General features: G+C 31.0%; 1 protein-coding gene across 1 annotated transcript; it reads right to left on the reverse strand.

The window, feature by feature from the left end:
- Window positions 1-205: 205 nt before the first annotated feature.
- On the reverse strand, window positions 206-5,760 carry LOC115988180 (protein NRT1/ PTR FAMILY 7.3-like). The gene is made up of 5 exons (XM_031111825.1): window positions 5,715-5,760; window positions 3,582-3,708; window positions 2,641-2,858; window positions 1,705-2,267; window positions 206-1,088 (listed from the first exon to the last, which is right to left on the reverse strand). Exons 1-5 carry the CDS (start codon window positions 5,727-5,729, stop codon window positions 206-208), a joined length of 1,806 nt encoding a protein of 601 aa, XP_030967685.1. The 5' UTR covers window positions 5,730-5,760.
- Window positions 5,761-15,834: the final 10,074 nt, after the last annotated feature.

Below are 15,834 nucleotides of genomic sequence, written 5' to 3' on the forward strand. Positions count from 1 at the left end.
AGCTTGCACGAGAATTTACACCACTACATCTTGTACCTATATTACAACTCTATGCTCAATAGAGAAATGCAAAGGCTAGGGTTTTCTCTAATTTCATCGCAAAATTCACACTCAATCTCACACATTTTTTTATTCTTTATAGTTTTTAATTATCATGCACTGCAATTTACATTAACCCATACTAATACATTTGCTTACACAGTACTTATACTTTAAGTTCAGAGAGCTCATTGCCGCTATTGTTGTCTCCACCTCCACTCTTTCCTTCAAACTTGATGTACTTATACCATCTGGCGCATACAATGTAGACCATTAGATCAACTGTTGTCAAAGCTGCTAAGAGGAAGTAGAACCGTTCTAGATGACCTTTGTTAAGGTTACCAGGGATCCAACCAGGCATATTATCTCTAGCAGAGAAACTCATGACAATCATCACTAGCAAACTACTCACATAGTTTCCTAGAGATATTGATGTCATGCATAGTGCACTTCCAAAGGTCTTTAATCCATCAGGAGCCTGGCTATTAAAGAATTCTAGTTGACCAACATACATGAAAACCTCAGACGCTCCTATAAGTACATACTGTGGAATTTGCCAAAAGATGCTCAAGGAACTTGAGCCTTCACAATTGGGGCAACTTTCTTTTGCATAGTTTAATCTGAAAGACTCCACAACCCCAGCTGCAACCATTGCCAATATTGCTATAACAAGACCAATTCCCATCCTCTGAAGTTCGGTGATTCCTTTAGCATTTTTCTTTCTCAAGGCAACAAAAGGGTCAATAATCCGCCTGTAAATGAAAATGAATGCTACTACACTGAGAATGTCAAAACAAGACATGCTTGCAGGAGGAAGGTTGAAACTCGAAACAGTGGTTTTCATAGCTGCACCTTGCTCCACAAAGAGAGATGCCATTTGAGTGAATACTACTGAATACAATATTGTGCATAGCCAAATTGGAATAAGTCTTAGAATGCATTTCACTTCTTCGACTTGTGTGACGGTGCAAAGGTGCCATGGATCATTAGTATCCTCGCCAATCTGGTTGAATTCCTCTGATGTGATTACGGCTGCTCTATCCAAGAATCTAAAGAGGTGAATAGAAACACCATTTAGTATTTTATCTTGACTGTTCATAAAGTTTAACATGCTTTTTCTATATGAATGAATCAGTACATAGCCAGGCGAATGTGAAACTAGGTACCCTTAATTCATCGAAGAGTATGCATACAACCTAAAGGGAAAAAAAGTGAATGTAAATTTTTGTATCAGAAGTGCTAGTTTCTTCCTTTTAATTAAGCAAAGACTAATTTATCCCCTATGCATTTGTCCAAAAATGTCTTCACCATATTTGTAAAGATAGGACTTAGGAGACAACTATCAGCAACATTAACATTTCTTTACCTAAGTAGTCATTATATTACTAAAGAAATCAAGGCCCCCAAGTTCATTAAATTCATTGTACTAGAAATACAAATCCTACTTGTATCTTGTTATACATGTAATCCTAACTATTCTACAATATTGTATTCCTAGGGTCTGTTTACTATACATACTCTCAATATGCTAATTGTATTCTCTCTCTCTCTCTCTCTCTCTCTCTCTCTCTCTCTTAATATTTTCTTCTTCTAACATGGTATTGAAGTTATATCTTTTATTTTTCTAACAAGTAATTTAAATGTTTAAGAGGGATATGTGCTTACTTCAATCCTTGAGTGTGGAGTAGCTTTCTATCCCCATTCTTTGCATAATTCTTTGCTTCTAACTCAAACAAATCTTCTCCACTTGGCATCATCTCAACCTTCAATTTTCTTGCTGCAGCCACCAGTACTTGGGAAAACCGAGAGATAGGGTTGCCTTTAGGTTCAAAATACCTGTACCTTGGAGTTCCACAAAGAAACAAGACCAATGCTAGAGCAGCAGAGCCAGCTGAGGCCCAAAATCCAAGAGCCCACATTCCTTCATTCTCAAAATAACTCAAAAAAGAATTCGAAAAGAGAGATCCAAGGTTCAAAGCCAGGTAAAAGTAGCTAAAGAAGGATATCTTTGAGCGCCCTTCTTTAGGATCCTCTTCATCAAACTGATCTGCCCCAAATGTAGTTATATTAGGTTGGTATCCTCCATTTCCTAGGGCAACTAGGTATATGGAGAGGTAGAAAAATGTTGACTGGAAGGACGAATGGGATCCACAAAGAGTTTTTTCGTCACCACAGCCTTTAGGCTTGAGTAAGAAAATGTATGTTGATAAAGATAGTGATACCAGACCCTGTTAGATACACATAAACATATGATCAGTTCAAGATTTGCACTTTTTGAGAAATGTCTAGACTTCTAGAGACTATGTGTGCGTTTAGCTCCAGCTTAAAAAACCAGCTTATTTTACTATTTAACTTATTTTTGTTAGTATTCATGAGCTCCACTGTATTTTTTAATATTATTCATAGATTTTACTGTACTATTTCAACTAATTTTTACTTTTATCTACAATATTTTCAGCAAAAGATTTTCAATTTTAGCAAAATAAACGGATATCAAATAGATCCTCTATATATGTTAATTGGCAGCTTTAAACATTGTCTGCTAGTGAGTCCATGGGTCTGTGGAATAGCATTTGAATCCATCAAATGCTGGAAACTTACAATGACAAAGATGGCTTGGAAGATGGCACAAGTCTTGTACCTTCCCCAGTAAGAATCACTAAGGAAGGCACCAACGAGAGAGAAAAGATAGACCGTTCCTGTCCATTTGCTGACATCGTTAGCTGCATCAGCATTGTCTTGACCCATCACCCTTGTCAAAAATAAAACCAAGTTCACTCCAACTCCAAAGAATGCCAATGTAGCCAGCCCTTGATTCACTGAATAATTATTTTCCAATACAACAAAAGACAAGTTAGCTTTATTATCTTTCATGATTGTTAATAATACTAGACACTGATTAAGGAAACGTGCAGTTTTATATGTCTCATAAAGATAGGTCGGCTATAGTACTTATACACAAAGCACAATGATCAAATATATGTACTTGTTGATTAAAGAAAAAAGGTTTTTAATGGCATGATATAATATAATAAGAGAATTACAGGTATATATTATGTACTTATAGTTGGTGGTGGATGTGATAGTTGTGCCATTTATAATTAAAGGAACTTTCCTTAGCTTGCTTTGAAAAGTTGGAAACTATGGCTATTTTGGTGGCTGAGAAGATGTGCAGAAAGAAATTAGCTAGCTTTCATTTTTACCCCAAACTGTCACTTTCTTATGTTTGCATCATTTCTTTTCACAATTTTTCTCCTATTGCCTCTTGAAAGTTTTAACGCATCACTCCAACAGAAAAACAAACAAACATATAAATGAAAGGTTTTAAAGAATTTTTCTTGTCACTCATTATAAACTGAACATGACCAAGAGATCAGATAAGTCTTAACACATGCACTTTTCATATGATTTCGATTCTAAGTTTTGTTAAAATTTGCATGAACTGGTACTTCCTTTTAACATGAACTAATATATAAAAGTACATATTTTGAAATCCAAATTACTCTATATATATTTGTGATAACTCTAATATAGAAAATTACCTAGGAGCAAAATTCCAGCAAACCAAGTACCACTTCTCTCTCGGATTGCAGGGCGGCCATGATAATCAACAGTTCCATCAAGTGTACAAACCTCTTGCCCTTTTCCCACCTTTCCATTCACTTCAACCTGAAAGTTATAGCGAAATAAATCTTTCAATAATATTGACTCAGAAAGAGAAACCCTTGCTAGAGCATTGAATTATATCCTCGTACCAAAATGAATGAAGTGAGCTATTTATGTTATAAGCTTACTTTTTTTTTTTTTACAAACTTTTTCACAACTTATTAAAAGATATATAAGTTTTATAAACTCACTTTCACATGAGCTTTTACGAATATTCTACTTATATCACTTTTATTATATATTAATCATAATTATGAAAAATATATATATTAAACTTATAGGTAAAGCATTAACATGAGTCCCATAAGAGCCAAAAAAAAAAATATTTGACCAGTCTCAACCCCAAGTTTATGAGATATACTCCAACCAAGTCTAACGTAATCATTTAAGGTAGTGGTCCTAAATTCTGACTTGCACGAAGACTCTTCAGTCCAAGACTCTAGAACATACTAACGGGTAAAACTTATAGTAATATTAGATACAGTTTGATACCTATTTTATTCTAGGTTATATATCTAATTAAATTTGACCATATGATTTCATTAGTCAATAAATTATAGAGGGTTGAATTTAATTGTCCTTGAAAAGATAACATTGTTTTCATTATATATCCATTTAACCATAAGATCAAATTTACAATCAAATAAGTATTTTTTTTTTCACAAGTATTTGAACTTTGAAGGAATCTTATTTTTATTCTTTATCCTTAAAATGAAATAATTAAAAATTCATCACTAGTGTTGGTAAGGGTTAGTTGTGCAAAAATTTTCTTCAAATTAGTTTGAAGAAATCTTCCATTATATATGTATTTTAATCATATGTTTTATTAAGTTATTTAATTAATTATTAAAGAACTAAGTTTTGTAAATAAAGCACCTGACTGGTAATAATTATATGGAAAAAGATACATTTATATAGTCGTTTGAATTGGAAAAAAAGAAAAGAAAAGAAGAAGTTAAATAGCCAAAAAGGTAAATAAAAAATAATAGAAAGAGATGAAGAAGAAAAATAAGAGAAAACCAAATTTCAGGTTTTAGTGGGTCATACTTTTTTCTTTTCTTTTCCTAGAATTGAAAACTAGGAAGAACCAACCGGATTTAACATGCATGTTTTAATTATGGTGATAAAAGGAAAAATAAGTCAAAAATCCAAAAAGGTACATAGAAATGATAGAAAGAAATAAAGAAGTAAAAGGAGAGAGCCATTTCAGGTTTTCAGTGGGTCGTACTTTTTTTTCTTCCTAGGATTGAAAACTAGGAAGAACCAACCGGATTCAACATGCATGTTTTGTTATGATGATAAAAAAAATAAAAAATAAAACAATTTTTATAGAATAAATGTCATAAGTTGAAAAAACTATATCATGTGTGTATATATAAATTGCATGTTTTGCATACTAGGATCGACCAATCCATGTTGATTAAAAAAAAAATGTGAGATTGCATTTAAAAAATTAAAAATAAAAATAAAAATAAAGCTTCAGTCTCTTAGGCAAATACATATAGAAATATGTATGCAGAAACTTGTTTTTAGCTTATTCAATTTATTTAGTTTATGTACAACTTTTTAAAACTTTTATATCTTCTACGAACAAACTGCATGTCTTACTCTCCTCTCTTTATATTATATCCCTCCACCTCCTTAGGAAAAAAAAAAAAAAGGAGGAAGGTCCTTCGTTCTAAAGGAATGTCCAATTTCATGATAGATTTGCCATTTTCCCATTAGTGATAGATGAAGACCATGGAATGGGCTATGAAGCTGGTGACACAAGTTTATTAGCTAGTTAATAATTTACTCTTATCATTAGTATTCTACGTGGGATGTCAACACTTGACTAACCACACCATTCACTTGTGAATATTTTAAGAAATAGAACAATAATATTCATCAATGAACGACAAGTAATTGAATCTAAACATTAATTAATAGCAAGTAATATTTGATGAAAAGAGATTTTTTTGTATGCATGTCATATGCATTTTCATAGAAACTAGACAAGTGTCACTAACCTTGTTGCAAGCCATTGGTGCACACCCTCGCAAGCTAGAAATATAAATTTAAAACTGCAAACCAAGAGAGAACCAAAAAGAAAGAATTGGAAAGTGTTAATGAGCAAGTAAATAGTCCTAAGGAGGAAGTTAAAGAACTACAAATTAGAGTTACATATGAATGGAAAGTAGTGAGCTGTATGTGTATATATAGAAAGTATAGCAAGAAACAATGGATGGCTAGGATTTCATATGATGAGGGACAGACCTAGATTCAAAGAGAAAATAAGGAAGTGAGAAAGAAACGTGTAAGAATATGGAATACAAATTACAATCATATATGCATATATCGTATTGGCTATGACTGGGGATGCAATACATGCATATCTGTTTCTTACTTAAAGAGAGAGTGGCCTCGATATGCTGTCTTGACATTGACATGTTTGAATTATGTCATTGCTTTGGTGAGCTTCTATTCTTTTTTTTTTTTTTTTTTAGTTTATATATTATTGTTTTGTGGGATTTTTTTTTTCTAATATGGGTGCCAGTACACTTTAATGGTTGTGTTTTATTGACTAATAAGAAATCAACAAAAGTAGTACATGTTACTATTAACTATTCTCTCTTTTTTTTCATGATTTCTCTTTGGCTTCATTTGGGGGAGTAATATCTGGTTGTGGAAAGTAGCTTAACATGCCTATCTAACATTATCATTTCTTTTACCTAAAAATTACCATTGTTTTTGTAGTAAACTACGAGTCAAATCCAAGCCATTCACCCTTTGTAACTATCCATCAGTTTCCCCCATCTATCGTAAGATATTTTTCTCATTGACTCATGCGGCTAACCGAGTGTTGAAGTGGGCTTTTTCTTTTTTTTTCTTTTTTTCTTTTTTTCTTTTACCAAAATACACATTTGGTATTTCGAATTTGGTCCATGTTGTATTCCAATCCTTGATATTTAAAATAAATAAATAAATAAATCATTTTAGTCTTCAAAAAGAATTGTGATTTGGAGTTAGAAAAAGTGCATTCGCAAGAACACTAAAATAAAACAACCACAAGTGGTATCAATGGTTAACGTGGTTTGGCCAACTCCAAGATTAAGTCGGTGGGCAACACAATGAATTACAATTGCTCCCAATCAAATTTCACAATCCAAAATCACATACTTACACACAACATTCATAAACCTTTCAAAAATAAACAAAATTTCTCACAATCACAAACTAATTCACAAATCTCACGCATATAAACTCACAATCCTAAAACTCCAATACATCTAATAATTCTCTCACTCAAGATTAAGGAATCCACATGAGAAGGGATAACTGACAGCTTAGATTGCTTAATTCGTATGTTCTTGTAAGACAAAGTAAACCTTCTTCGTGAGTTGGGCCTCATAAAATGGGTTGGCCGAAATCACTCCAATGGTTAAGCTAATGTTCTGATTTGAATTTTAAAGAATGATAAATAAAATCTTCAAAGTTTACTCTCATACCTTTGATAGGGACTGTGACCCCCGTATATATATAGCCCTGAGATCTTGGCCTTTTCCCACCTAAACCATCCCATGAATTCAAGGTTTTTAGAAGATAGGATGCATGTCACCTCAATAAACGGAATAGCTGTGGATAATGTTGAGTGATTCATCTTAAGGGGATGGGTTGTATCACATTTAATGTGATGTAAGGTTATTGAAGCACAACAAATGTTAGGTGAGTGACTTGTTAACTGGGTATCACTTCTTTGGAGTGGTGACTCTAGTTCAGTTTGACAGCCGGTGACCTATTTGGTGGGTGATGTCAATAATTCTAGAACATGAACTATTTCACATACTTTGCTGCAACTATTTTACTTGATAGATTGTGTCTTGAACAAAAGAAAATACACCTTTTTTTTTCCTTTTAATGCTACACAAAACACTAGTCTTTTTCTTTCAGTCAGCTACACTCTTGCGTGTTTCTCTCTGTCTATTTTCTTGATAACACATGAACATCCCTTATAACCTGCCGCCTCACTATTCCTATATCAGGAATAGAATTCTTTTACTTACAAACCCTTCACCTATTTCTATTACCAATATGAGTACCAACAGTAGGCAACAAACTCCTATTCCAACTTGAAATAGAATTTCATGTGGGTTGGATTTCTAGGTGCTGTGTATCTTAACATCTACCACTCTCACATAAACTCAGCATTCAAAACCAGCCACATAAAAGAGTTCATGGCAAAGTATGTGGAATAAGTCGTGGTTCTAAATTTTTTGACGCGATGCTTGTGGTTGTCTTGGAGGGTCTGAACTTGTTCATCTGACCTAGGTTGCGTTTGAAAGGTCACAGAAACCCCGAAGTCATGACTACTAAGCCCCTACAATCAATACAAAAACGATGACAGTCCTTCATCTAAAATGTCAGATCCATTTTTTTCCCTTCTACAAACATCATCAAGCAAAAAGATTCTCATCACATCTCAAGAGTCAGGTCCAACCATATATATATATTTCATGACATATATGTTTACAACACAACATAAACACAAGAATGCATTTGCCTGCAGCTGCTAACACAACAGGCCCTCCAAGCTCTTTTTTCTTGAAAAGCAAACAAGTGGACCCGATGGTGCTGCAACATATTATGTCATGAAAAGATTGCATGCCAGGATCATAGTGGACTTGGAAGAACAACATAATTGCATTCATCCATCAGTCAGCACTAAAATCTTCTAACTTTTCCACAATATCTTTGCCCCTTTTTCGCCGAGGAGAACAGTCGGTAGTACATATATATTTGGTCCAGCTTCTGCAGCAAACTTAGTTAAAGTCTTTTTTATCTCTGATGCTTTCCAATGTTTAAGAAGGGTAATTATTTAGAGTTAGAATAAGTAACTTACCCTCTTACTTTGAATTCAAAGCACGTGAGGACATTTGTTGTTTTATTCTATATTGTCAACATACTTGAGCTTTGGAATGAGCTCAGGTCCAAGATTCCAGACCTTCTATCAGTCTAGAGAGGTCGAGTTTAGTTTGTTTCACGTCCAAATTTTTCTAAGCAAAAGAAAAAAACACGACCACTAAAATATATTAATAGTGATATTTGATGAATAACATGACATGCAATAACGTGACATTTGGCAATAGATGTCTTTTTTTTTTTTTTTGAAAAATAAAAAAATGCAACAACAGTGTTATCTCATTGATGTGCATTTCTTATGTGTCAGTTGACCTACATTTAAATGGAAATAGGTTTTTTTTTTTTTGAAAAATAAAAAATGCAACAACAGTGATATCTCATTGATGTGCATTTCTTTTTTGCATGCATATGCAGTGGCGGAGACCAAAAAAAAATTCAGGGCAAAGTTATATATATAATAATAATAAATTAAATTTAAAAAAATAACACACATGTGTATATATATATATATATATATATATATATAATATTTATTTATTTCATATACATGGTATCTAGAAGATCCACTTTTCCTCTGTATATTTTCTCTTTATAGAGGTTCTTTTCCAGAAACAAATGGAGTGAACAATGGAAAAGTTTCTAATTTCTATTATAGTTTACTTTACATCATGACAAAACTCTCTTTTCTTTTGTCATGCCTCCATGTCTTTTCAAGTTTCAACCAAATTTTCATAATGAGATTTACTAATTTCGTAATCTGACCTAATCCACTACCTTGATTGTGCCAATAAAATCAAAGTCTTAAATAAGAAGAAACCAATAGAGTGTTGAGAAGAATTTACGTCTCCTGCTCTTCCCCATGAAAAATTATTAGGTACTTTCGAAGTATCATAAATGCGTAGTCCTCTCTCTTACATAAATGGTAAGTCTTACTAATTAATTAATGGGACCCACCATTCATGTAAAAAGAAAGAGTACGCATTTATGATACTCTAGAAATACACAATAATTTTCCTCCCTCTATTATATTAGTAGGTACATAATTGTTAATTGTCTTTAAAAGTCATAAATGCTTTCTACAAATTAGCGATAATTTTTGCCACTTATTAAGGTAGACAAACACAAAACAATGGCTTGTGGACAACAAAAACCCAAGTTTATATATGTACACGCTGCATGCATAATGGCTAAATACATAAAGTTTAAACATCCAATTTAATTCCTTAAAATAAATCAATCTAAAAATGTTAAGAGTACAGTAATATACCTGCAAAATTGTATAGTATCAGCACTCCTTTGATTGCTTTTGAAAAGCACGTAGAATTCAATCTTTTTCTTTCCCTATTCTTCTAAGTATATAAAATTTGGGTTTATAGCAAAAACCCCGATTTTGAAACTGAGAAAAAACCAAGTAAATAAAGGAGAACAAAAAGAGAGTAGAAGATTAGGATTTAGCTCCGTGCGAATAGAAGAATATATAAAAGGAAAAAGAGAGTGCAGTGAAATGTTGTGAAAACGTGTGACAGAACTATGGGATAAGATTAGTTAGCTAAAAATAAGTGAGTTTGCTATGTAAGGAAGCCCTTTTCCCATTTTTTATGGTGTTAGATTGGTTTACTTATAAAATGTGATAACCTTTTCAATTTGTGTTCTTCTATGTCAGGCTGGTAAGCTCAAACTAGGAATATGTATATACAAAATTCCTAAAAATAATTCAAATATTCAGTTATAAAGTTGTAGTCCACCAATTATAGCAAGGTGGGAGGACATAGTCATATGTGAATACAAAAAGTTCTAGAAACAATTCAAATATTCACTTACAAGGTTGTTAAAACCCACCAATTACAAGACTTGGAGGACATAGTCATATGTATATACAAAAATTCTTAGAAACAATTCAAATATTTAGTTATAAAGTTGTTGAATTACAGGGGTGAAAGGACAATAAGACATATGTATATACAAAAAGTCATAGGAACAATTCAAATATTCAGTCATAAGATTGTTACTTGGATTGAATAGAGCCTTTGTTGTTTAGAACATGCTCTTTTAAATAATTTAATTTCTTTTCGTTCTGTTTGATAAAATTTAAATTTGCTTAAAAAAAAAAAGTTATAAGATTGTTAAAGTCCACCAATCACATTCATTGCCACATCCATTTGTAAGTTATAGTCAATTCTTTTATCCAAGGTAGATAATCTCTCTCTCTCTCTCTCTCTCTCTCTCTCTCTCTCTCTCTCTCTCTCTCTCTCTCAATATTCTTTTATCTCTAGACACTTATACTATGGAAAAGGATCTAAGATCTAAATTGTTGAAAAAATTAATTATCTAGCTTTTGGACCAATCAAAATAAGAACTACTTGTATTCTTATTTGAGCCGAAGTTAGTGATCAATTCATATAAGATTTAGAGTCCATCAGTAAATATCGAGCAAATTTTCATAACAGCAAATTAAATTCAAGAATATTTCATCAAAATGCCACCTATTTTGGAAGGTCCTTGTTAATAAATACTCTTTTGGATGCAACGTGTTTCGTATATTTTCAATATCTTTTTTTTTTTAACTATAAATTATAAACAATGCCATGATTAATAAACTAACATCCACATTGGTGGGTAACACACCTTCGAGTCCAAATTCCTTTTCTAGAAGGAAGAGTTGTTTTTGGTATCTTTCATATCAATGTGTCATCACTCAGCAGACATGGTAAGGCCTATAATGAATTCAACTAAAGTTTGAAAATTTTATTAGTTTATATATATGGCTTTGTGTGGGAAATTTTTTTGGCCCTCCAATCTCAATTAAAGCTTTCAATATAGATTATACATATAAATCTATTTCTTTTCTCAAGTGTACAAAATTTGACTAAAAAGTGAATCGTCACTTGGAAAAGTTTAACGTCACTTATATTTGTTTAATCAAAATTACATACTATATATATGTATATATATATTCCAAATATTTAAATATAAATATAGTTATTGATGACTCATATAATTACCATGACCATATAACCACCTTAAAAATTTTCTCTAAGTATCATAGTTAATGTATGACTATAAACCGTCTTCCTATATTCTTCATCCTTCTTTTTGTCACTAGATTTCTTCCTTTTGAGTCACATAGCTAACGTATAAAATCCACTTCTTCAAGTACTCAAGTCCAAAAATAATACCAACTTGTCAATTATTTTTTTTTTTTAAAATCATAGGTTTTGGATCTTGAATTTGAATTATATATACGAAACTTTTCATCACTTAATAATAGTTATGTATTTTCACTTTATATGTTTGTTAATTTACATTGTTTATGCCAAATATAAGTTTGATAGATACAATCTTTGTTATATACTTATCAGATCAAAAAGTTCTTTTATTATTTATTTTTTTTTAACTTCTTGAATTGTATTTGTAATATTTTTTGGTACCACTAGTGGAATATATATATTTTGTATAAAACAAAAAGTTCTAGAATTTAATCATTATTATGGTTTGATATCTAAAAGCTGAGTTCTTACCTCAATTATGAAATATAAATCTCATAAAATATCCTATATTAATGGAAGAAGAAATCAAAATTGATATGAAAATAGCATTGCCTTTCCAAAAAGAGAGTCGAACATGAAAAGCAATAGTTGGTATTCCCCAATTCTAGCAAGCCTTATGTTGATTAACTTATCACTTCACTAACCAATAAGCACAAGTAATTGAAAGTTATCTTATTGAAAAAGGTGGGCTTATCAGCTTTTTGCGCCAGCCTTGTCAGCAATTCGCAAAGTTTTCAAACAAAGTAAATTCAAACATATGACTTTCTATTTTTACAAACATGTCTCATGTCTTACGTATTTATGGATATCTATTGCATGACTTTGATATTTGGATTTGGATTAGTCTATTTAAGTTATGATTAAGGATGAAGATCAAACAGATTAATTACGAAAATTAGCCAAAAAGTTCTAAGATTCTTGAAGAGCCGCCACATAAAAATAGAATTTAATACCACCACATAGTCTTGGTGCGATGGTTACTCAACAAGTATAAATACTTGTGGGGTGTGGGGGACAAGAGTTAGGGTTCAAGTCTCTATGAGAAAACTTCACACACATATACACTTAGATTAAGTTAAAGTAGAATTTCTATCTTGTATAAATATATATATATATATATATATATATAATTCAATAATATGATTTTTCTTCTCTCAATTTTGAAATGTTTTAAAGTTCACTTTATAATCTTTTTAATTATTTTAATTGTGTCAATTATTGTTTAAATTTTTGTAAAAAACTGTGATATTTCTGTCACTATATTTTTTTTAAAAATTAAATTACTGTTATGAAATTGCTTTACACCTTGAGTGATTCATCTATACTTAATTATAATTGTTAATAATATGAGGGTACAAAACTCAATGAAAACACAATTAGTGTGATTTTGGCTGTTAATTTTGATGGGAAGTGATAGTCAAAGATACATTAAACAATTAAAAAAAAAAGTGGGGAATAAATAGTCTAAATTGACATAAAAAATAATTTAAGGATGAAATGAAACTCTAGTCATATATCATATACAATGTATTAAACTCTTGAAGGACAATTAGAATCCAAATCAAATTCAAAACAGTTTCTAGTATAATTAGAATTCAAACCAAATTCAAATTAGTTTTTAATTGAAGTCTAATTTTACACCACTTGTTTAATTTGATTTTCTTAAATTTAGTGTTAAGTGACTTATTCATAATATTTAGTGAGAAAGTCGAGATGATCACACTACTCACCTACATAAAATCAATTCATCATCACTATTGTTGAATCTTTCTATATGTAAACAATTGCTAAAATCTAGTAGTACATAATTTGAGAACCAATAATAGTTGAGCAATGCTAGGACCACACTATTTCACACAATTTTAGCCATAACTTACTATGTAGTGAGTTATGAGTAGTAGAGGTATGGTCCCACATAGACCCACCACCACACATCTACCATTCACAACTTGCCACATGGCAAGTTGTGGCCAAATTTATGTGAAATGGTATGATCCTAGCATTTCACATAATGGTTATATCTGTACTCTTTCCTAAACTATAAAATAAGTAGATAACACATGGTTTTACAACTTTTGCAATAGTATTTTAGAAATAGTACAAACCGACATTATAATAATTAAAAGGAAAATGATTTAGAGGGGGGAAAAAAAAAACGTGATGGGAATGCTTTAAGAATCCAAAATTCCAAAAATTTTTATTTTGGTTAGAAGTGACTTCAGAACCATAACAACCATTAACACTAAAAGCAATTTACAAAATATATGTCAAAATTGTTTTCAAATAAGTGCCTTTAAAACAGTGGTGGAGCCACATGAGGACCAAGGGAGGTGAAATTTTTGAAAAAAATTATAAATTTTTTTTTTTGAAAATTCTTAAATTACCTTATCATTTTGCCCTCCATACCTGTCTAAAAATAAACATAATTTTTATTTAAATAAAATATCATCCATAAATCAATGTTATTAATTTTGTGAAGAAAAAAAATTAAAGATGAAGATGAAACTGACGATGAGAACAGAAATTAAAAGATAAGATGAGATAGTTTCAAGAAATTTACATAGAGTAGTAGACCCGAAGAGGGCATCCTTGGAGTTGAAAAAAGCTGAGAGAGAGGATGATAAGAGAGAGGAGTTTAACAAGAAGATAAGAGTATCAGACTTTCTGAGTAGGAGAGTATGGTTGTGATGAGGTTTGTGATGTGGGAATAATGGAATATTGGGATTTGGTGATAAATGGGACAAAAGATATGGCAGTAGTGGGGTCGTTGAGAGAAAGATGAAAATTGAGGAAGAGAAGAACAAAACACGTGAGAAGAAAGAAAAATAAAGAAATGAATCAAAAGATATGGCAGTAGTGGGGTCGGTAAGAGAAAATGAATGAATGGTGAAAATTAAAATTATTATTTTATATGATTAAATTAAATTAATTATTTTATATCTATATCCCGCTTTTTTGAATTGATACTTTTAGGTTATATACTAGCATTGGCTGCACGTGTAAGGCACGTGCTACCTCCAGTAATGAGAAAATTAATATAGATTTTGTATATGAAATCATAAATTTTGGCTCACTCGATTTAATTATATTAAAAAAAAAAGTTCAAGAGTACAACAAAATATTACAATATCTTCATTTTTAGGATCCAAATAGATATATATATATATATATATATATTTTTTTTTTTTTTTATTTGAGAGAAATGCTACATTCATAACATCTTTAGAACAAATTCTAAATGACATGTTATTATTGGTTTTAAACTGATAACATTGTTATTGTTATTCTCAAAACATTTATTTTCAGTTGTGGTTGGTCACAGTAGTTATAATGCCAGTTGAATAAACAAAAGGGTTGAATAAAAAATAAATAAAAAAAAAAGGACACACGAAACCAAAGCATTGTTGCAGCTATAGTGCACGCACAGTGCAAAAACATTGGATGTACAGTGATATATATAAAAGGGAAAAAAAGTACAAACAGAAGACTAAAAAAAAAAAAAAAGTATCAACTGTAGCCACTTGGTATTGTAGCTACTGTTAAAAAAAAAAAAAAAAAAAAGACAAAGTGGCTAACCAAAATGGAACTGTAAATGAACAATGAAAAACGCTGTATGAACAGTGGAAAAATATTGTAGAAAAAAGAGCACAAATTGATAACTGGGAAAAAATAAAAAAAGCGATAAACAGTACATATTGAACAAATTAAAAGTATTGTAACTTTTACATATTCACCCAACAAGTGTCACAATATTTTCGCAAAACATTTATTTTCAGTTGTAGTTGGTCACAGTTTCATATTTTATTATTTTATTTTGACTTATAAGAAATTAACACCTCAATAATTGTCAAAATATTGTGAAATTTGTTGTGTCAGTATAACAATATATATGCGGGTTCTTATAAATATTTAAAAGAAAAAAAAAAGTACAAACGGAAGACTGAAGAAAAAAAAAAAAAAAAAAAAAACTCTGTGGCTACTGTATTTACAGTGCCACTTGAACAAACCAAAAGTACGGTAGTTTTTATACATTCACCTAACAAGTGTCACAACATTTTCGCAAAACATTTATTTTTAGTTGTGGTTGGTCACAGTTTCATATTTTATTATTTTATTTTGACTTATAAGAAATTGACACCTCAATAATTGTAAAAATATTGTAAAATTTGTTGTGTAGTAAAAC

This window comes from Quercus lobata, chromosome 4 (assembly GCF_001633185.2).
Source record: "Quercus lobata isolate SW786 chromosome 4, ValleyOak3.0 Primary Assembly, whole genome shotgun sequence".
NCBI lineage: Eukaryota > Viridiplantae > Streptophyta > Magnoliopsida > Fagales > Fagaceae > Quercus > Quercus lobata.